The sequence below is a fragment of the Phalangium opilio genome, unplaced genomic scaffold (genome assembly GCF_054372755.1).
Source record: "Phalangium opilio isolate 3A_F unplaced genomic scaffold, DU_Popi_V2 ptg001170l_1, whole genome shotgun sequence".
In the NCBI taxonomy this organism is placed as follows: domain Eukaryota; kingdom Metazoa; phylum Arthropoda; class Arachnida; order Opiliones; family Phalangiidae; genus Phalangium; species Phalangium opilio.
In genome coordinates this window covers 9,945,519-9,952,448 of record NW_028324255.1, presented here as the reverse complement: position 1 = coordinate 9,952,448, position 6,930 = coordinate 9,945,519, and the positions used below count along the sequence as shown (strand labels likewise).

The following is a 6,930-nucleotide window of genomic DNA, read 5'->3' as shown; positions in this document are numbered from 1 at the left end:
AAATCACTCTTCCAGATCTAATAGTCTATATCGCGGCTCTCCATTTAAGCCACTACTCCTGCTAGCGCAAGGCGCTTATTTTCAATTGACTGAAGTCCCGATATTGCAATTTTTCTTTATTTATATTAATTTAATCCTTAATCAATATTTAATTCAATCAACTGATTTAACAGTTAGTCGATTTATTCCCTCCAAATTGATTGAAAAAACTACAAATTTACGCATTTTCAAGAACAAATTAGATTTTCCGAAATTATTTTATGATATTAATTATTTTGAGCGTTCAATATTGAATAAATTTTGAATTTCAAGGTGTAAGAAATTGTCCGTGTGGAATTAGAACCAGGGACCACTTGAACCCAAAGCAAGTATTATACACCTAGACCAACGGACCACGAAAACGTATTGAGAAGTAAAACACGAAAATAAAAATACTCCTAAATTTATAATATGAAGCTCTAAGACGCGACCTTCCGGGATTTAACCTGGTACCACTCGCAACCAGCGCGAGTATCATACCCCTAGACCAACGTACAACGAACATGTACTGCAAAGTCAAACACGAAAATCAAGAGCTCCTAAAATTTAGAATTTGAAGGTGTAAGAAAGGGTCCTTGTCAGGGTTGGCAAAAACTTAGTTTAAAAAATTTGTGTTTTATTGTTTATAACACGATTTAAAGTTAGATTTTCGGAAAACATTTTATCGTGAAATTAATTATTTAAAAGGGAGTACGTGTTGAGGGTTCAATATTGAATATTTGAAAAATTCTTCTGACTGTTTAAAAAAGAGCAAACGATCTTTTCAAAAGGAAAATATAATTTTTTTAATTGCGGATACAAAATGAGTGTGATGCGTAAGTTTGTACATTTAACCCCTAATGTCTAAATGCCTGATTTCTTTTGTGGCCACTATTCAGGCATTTCCGCTTCCGTACTTCCGAGTTTCTTGGTCAGAACTCATCATACATTTGAAACTTCACCACCCCTTACTTATTTGTAGGCGCTCATGTTTTCCGTTTTCGGATTAAGCGTATTCATTTTAGCACTGTCAAAGGCCTGGCTTTATAGATTACGCGTAATCTTTTTAGAACAGTAAAATGTACCAACAGTGTAGAGAAACCACATAGGAAAAATGTTATTGCTTTGCTTTAAGTAGATGACAAAATAAGTTATCCTTAATCATATTTTTGAATATCAGTCTTCAATACAGATTGGTAATGGATAAAACAACTGGTAGGGTCTCCAAACAATTTAACACACATTTGAAACAGTCGAATAATTGGAAGGTTTTGACTGGAGCTTATTATTTCTATTATTTAACCTTTTCGCTCATTTTCAAATAAAAAAAGAGTTAAAAATATTCGAATTTTTTCTCCATAAAAAAAAAATGTTTTAAACTTTTTGTTTAAAACGTTTTAAGCAAATTAAAGTTTTTTTTCATGGCTGTTTAAAACAAGTTTTAAACCAAAGTTTAAAACAATTTGTTTAAAACTTGCCAACCCAGTGTATGCTTAGCATCGGAAGCGGCGCTTAACACCACGTTAATGGGGAGCGGCTTGTCTTGAAATGACGGATTCCCTACTTTGAAAGGCGAGTACAAAATTTCCATACATTTTAGTTCAATTTTTATTAAATATAACATCAACAACGTTTTGAGATATATCTAGAGTTTTCTTTAAGGTAAAATTTTGAAACTCTCGAAAAAGTAGTTGGGAAAAGCAAAAATTACCTTTCCGAGTCAAGTGAAATATTACCCCCCCCCCATTTATTTTCCCCTTTAATTGCTACTTAATGATAATATACCGCTGTTAACATTATGATTATTAATTATTCAAAGCCTTATGAATTAAGAACTATTATTTTCCCAATTTAATATTTATACGTTTTCGTTCATTTGGAGGTTAAGTGTTAATAATTATTTTATGAACAAAGCGGTTATTAATTAGCAAGTACGGACATTTCTACAGTAAATATGAAATTTCTAAATGACTCTTTGAATTTTAAATGAACCTTTTTCAATATTCTCAATTGTTTTAGGAAAAGCTACATTAATTTAGATTAATATTAATATCTAAACCTTTCGTAAATGACTCGGTCTACTCGCGACCAATTAACTCGGTGACTTTTTATTGGAAGATATTAACAAGAAAACGAAAGATATTTGTGTCAACCGCGCGTCTAATATTTGTCACAATACGATTTCCCTTCGCTCAACTTGAACGCGTCTGATCTTTCAATAAAATTCCACTCGCTCGGAGAGAGGTAAAAACCTAAACTATTATTTTTGCCAGAAAATAATTGCATTAAGTTAAAAAATCGATCAAACGTCATGGTTTTTAAAAGGTACATAACACGAGGTTACCTGTAAAATTCACTCTAAGAAAGGGTAAATGTTGACGTAGGAAACCCGTTTTAAAAGTACGCGCTCGCTAGACTTCCAACATAGAGTATAACAATTAGTAATATTGATCAGAAGGCGTCGCTAAAAAGCAATCACGGAACCGCGTCCTGGAATTTCTGCTTGATGTTTACTATTTTGCTTTTAATATCTGGCGAAGTTTTAAACAGCGGAGAGTGATTAAAGAAAGCTCAGTTTAGGTTGGTGGATCCAGACGCGTTACTCCAAGTCTGAATATGGGATAATCGCGCGTTATACGACTCGAGAAATACTTGATTTCAAAATTGTAGTCAAAGCCATCCAGCTTCTACAAATTGATTTGACAGATTTTAAGAACAATATGCCTTTGTTTTTTCACCAAAATTCCTTTCGCTAGAAGAGAGGTAAAAACCTTAAGTATTATATTTTTTGCCACTATATATATTGTTAAGAAAATAATTGTATTAAGTTATAAAGTAAGTTTAATGGAAAAATCGTTCAACCGTAATTTGTTTTTAAACGGTACATAATAAGAGGTTACCTAGAGTAGAATTCACTCTTAAAAAGGGTAAAACTTCACCTAGGAAAGTAGTTTTTAATTCCCGATCTCGCTTCTCTTCCAACATTGAGAATAATAATAATATTGACCAGATTCTCTTGGTTGAAGGCGTCGCTCGCGACTTGAGATTTCTACTAAGTGTTTTTAACCATTTTGCTTTAAGAAAGCGGAAAGTGATTAACAGAAAGCGCAAGTTTAGGTTGGTGGATCGAGACGCGTCACTTAATATCAGTATTATACGACTCGAGAAATACTGGACTTCAAAATTGTAGTCAACGCAAAGTGCAGTTTCTTACAATTTCATTTGACAGACTACAAGTACGACGCCTCGTTTTTTTGGCTTAAACATATCGAGTAAGCTCTGAAAACGGTCTTAAAATAGCAGATCCTACAATGGCAATGACCGGAGAAGACCGATATTTCAAATACAGGTGGCCAATTTGCATTTTCAAATTTAGTTAATGTTGATTCTAATATTATTATTTATTATTAAAGGTACGCTAATGTAACTCCCGTAAACATCGTGACAATGCGGGTGAGTTTATCAAACGTCGGTGCAGGCGTTGTTGAAGCCATAAGTAATATCTCCTTTGTCGGTGATAATTATACACTTTCATTTCTTAACAGGAACAATGGTCTGGAAAAAAAGAGAGAGAACTAATCATGTTCGTGGCGGAATATTTAGAACGAATCTTCAACATGAAGTAAATTTCATTATTTGAATTCGATTCAACTATTAATTGACACGAGAGACAAAGAACGGCGCTAATTAATCCTCGCTGACTCGTTCGACCAAATGGGTGTACGAAAAACTCGGAACATAATCGAATATGTGTTAATGAGAATGAATTAGTCATTTAATTTTAATTATACAGATATTTCTGTAACATTCTCTTTGACTCGATTAACTGTTTACGGAGATGAGTAATCGATTTTTAATTCAACGGTATTCGAACCAGAGTCAGAAAACGATTACTATTCGCGCACCTTGATTCAATTTCGATTTTCTCAGAAATGAGTATCAACCACCTTAAGGACTATCAAATTAAGATAATTATCTTATTGAACACATTTATTTTTCCCCATGACCTTTTAGGGTGAATTTAAGAGAACATCGAGTTAGGAACACTGAGCTTGTAAAGCACCTCTACTCAAATAAACCTTCTCATTTTTTTTATGTAAGTGATTTTAAACTTTAATCCAGTCCCGAACTTATAATCACATAACCCTTACATTTGATTTAGAGAGCGCACGTAATCATGTATGACATTATGGGCTCATTTTTCGAAAGAAAACTGGACCATTTCACACCGTCTCCACCCTCTAGCATTATTAAAAGCATTATCGTGTCCCAACCTCAAGTGACAGTCATGTCCACTTCCTGGGCCTTCTTAAATATGGACACCGATGTAAACGACGCTTATTAACAAGCTACGCTCGAGTCATTGAACTACATTCTTCGTTAAATTAGGTGGAGATTTTAACGGTGTCAACTTTGGTCCTGCTATCGCTTTTGCTCGTCGTTCACTCCATCGTAACCAACAAGTACAAACTGCTCCCCACCAGGAAGGCTGTCAAGAAACTGGCCCGAGAATCCCTGGAAAATATCTGGGACAACACGTCCCTCTTGTGCTCCGAAGGTAAGCGATTAAGTGAAAAGAATTCACCCTTCCCAGAGCCAGTTTCGTTCTTGTATTGTGTACCCCTTCATTACGAAGGATGGCCGGCGCTTTAATCAGACATTCGAGCTAACGGCTTAATTTCCTTCCCTAGGGAATCCCTCCGTTTTGCCCCACCTTACTTGTCGTCTGCTTGCCGCGTCGTGGATGATCGGAGCGACCTTCATTCTCTTTTTCTTGGGTTGTTTCATGCGGACCGAATTTACGACTGAAAGCTACAATCGCATCGACTCTCTCTCGGACTTGATCAAATCGGGAATTCCACCCGTAATGTCTGGAGGTAGCATTGATGACCTGTACCTGGAAACTATGGTAAATGAATATCTAGCCCTCGTCAAGTCAAGTTTTCCATTCTTCTGACGTCACTGTCGCGTATCTATAGTCAAAACTCAACCCAGTTGTGAAGCAATGGTTTGACGCTCTCGATCGAAAGAAAATGTATATCGGCCCGGAGTCGGATTTAAATTCGATAGCAGCCTACACTGCTGTCATTTCTGGAAAGAAAGCCATGATCGTGGATGAATCTCTTCTGCCGATAATGATGAGCTCTACGGAAACAACGAAATTCTTGCTGGACAATGGAGGCCTTCATTTTTCGCGAGACAGTGTTACTCAGGAATACTTACACTTCGTTTTCAACACCACTTGGATGAGAAAAAGTCCGCAATTCGAAAAAAACGTAAAACTGAGGTCAGTATGAATTTTATCAAAGAAATGATTAACAGTCTTGACAATCGAATGTTCTATCGCAGCGTGTCACCGTTATTCGAAATGCAAATACTCAAATATCACGACTTTGAATTCAATTACGAAATTGAACGGATCACTTGGAAGAAACCCTCGAAAGACGTCGTTGCCTTGGACTTGAGTAGCGTCAGCGTTCCTTTCTATTTTCGACTGACGCTCTCGTCAGCGACAGTAGCCGTTCTCACCATCCGAATAATCTTCAACCAATTTGTTTAAACGATGGCAAAGAAATGGGCTACGACAACCCAGGTAGCATATTCACGTTGACACAACGTTTAAACGTAACATTGAATAAACGTATGTATTAACGTTTTTAAAACGGTGATCATGTCACCTTGAAACACGGTGTTTACACACGTGTTTATTTTGTCGCAAATACATGAGAAATCTCATTTATTTCTCGCTTTAAAAACGTGTATTATAAAGTAGATTAACGTTAATAAATCGTGCGTTAAACGGTTCCAATTAGGTTTATTTTTCGGGTTATTTGAACGTGTGTAATAAGTTAATCTAACGTGTCTCAAAAGTTAATTGAACGAGTGTAACAACTTAATCGAACGTGCACAAAAATTTGATTAATGTGTTTTATAAGTTAGTTTAACGTGTTTAATAAGTAAATTACACGTGTTTAATAAGTAAATTACACGTGTTTAATAAGAAAATTACACGTGTTAAATAAAAAAATTACACGAGTTTAATAAGTAAATTACACGTGTTTAATAAGAAAATTACACGTGTTTAATAAGTAATTACACGAGTTTAATAAGTAGATTACACGTGTTTAATAAGTAAATTACACGTGTTTAATAAGAAAATTACACGTGTTTAATAAGAAAATTACACGTGTTTAATAAATAAATTACACGAGTTTGATAAGTAAATTACACGTGTTTAATAAATAAATTACACGAGTTTGATAAGTAAGTTACACGTGTTTAATAAGAAAATTACACGTGTTTAATAAGAAAATTACACGTGTTTAATAAGTAATTACACGATTTTAATAAGTAAATTACACGTATTTAATAAGTTAATTGAACCTGTGTTTTAAATAAATTGAACGCGTTTAATAAGCCATTTCAAGTGTGAAATTCGTTAACTGAGGCGTCTAATAAGATATTTGAGCGTGCGAAATAGTTTAATTTTACGTGTGATAAACACGTTAATTAAAAATGTTAAAGACAATAATTGAACGTGTGAAATAAGTTAATTGAACGTGTAAATTTGTTTAATTAAACGATTATAATAAGTTAATTGAACGTGTGCAATAAGTTAGTTCAACGTGTGTATTAAGTAGTGCTTCTAACTTCTATCTGTTTTGCACGTAACCGCTATACAAACCTCAAAACAGATGAAAGTCGGTTACATAAACTGATTAATTTGTTTATCTACAACCGCCTATAAACCGAAATCCTATTATCCGTGCTCGTTATCTGTGGTTAATTTGATATAATTATCAAAACTGGTTTAGTATAGCTAAACAGGTGATAAAGCAGTTACATACAGAGTCCATGCGTACTGTAAAATATATGAATGACTTTGGTAGTAGATACAAGTCATATTTATTT

The 6,930-nt window shown here is 34.5% G+C and overlaps 1 protein-coding gene across 1 annotated transcript; it reads left to right on the top strand.

The window, feature by feature from the left end:
- The first annotated feature begins 3,329 nt into the window (after positions 1–3,329).
- Positions 3,330–5,578, top strand: LOC149587179 (uncharacterized). The gene is made up of 9 exons (XM_089863507.1): positions 3,330–3,367; positions 3,432–3,471; positions 3,564–3,640; positions 4,033–4,114; positions 4,181–4,345; positions 4,408–4,576; positions 4,710–4,927; positions 4,998–5,305; positions 5,368–5,578. Exons 1-9 carry the CDS (start codon positions 3,330–3,332, stop codon positions 5,576–5,578), a joined length of 1,308 nt encoding a protein of 435 aa, XP_089719633.1.
- Positions 5,579–6,930: the final 1,352 nt, after the last annotated feature.

Coding starts and splice junctions, on each gene's coding strand:
- LOC149587179 (XM_089863507.1), top strand. CDS start 3,330: ATGGCAATGACCGGAGAAGACCGATATTTCAAATACAG. Junction 3,368..3,431: donor GACCGATATTTCAAATACAG/GTGGCCAATTTG, acceptor TTATTATTAAAG/GTACGCTAATGTAACTCCCG. Junction 3,641..4,032: donor GAACGAATCTTCAACATGAA/GTAAATTTCATT, acceptor ATGACCTTTTAG/GGTGAATTTAAGAGAACATC.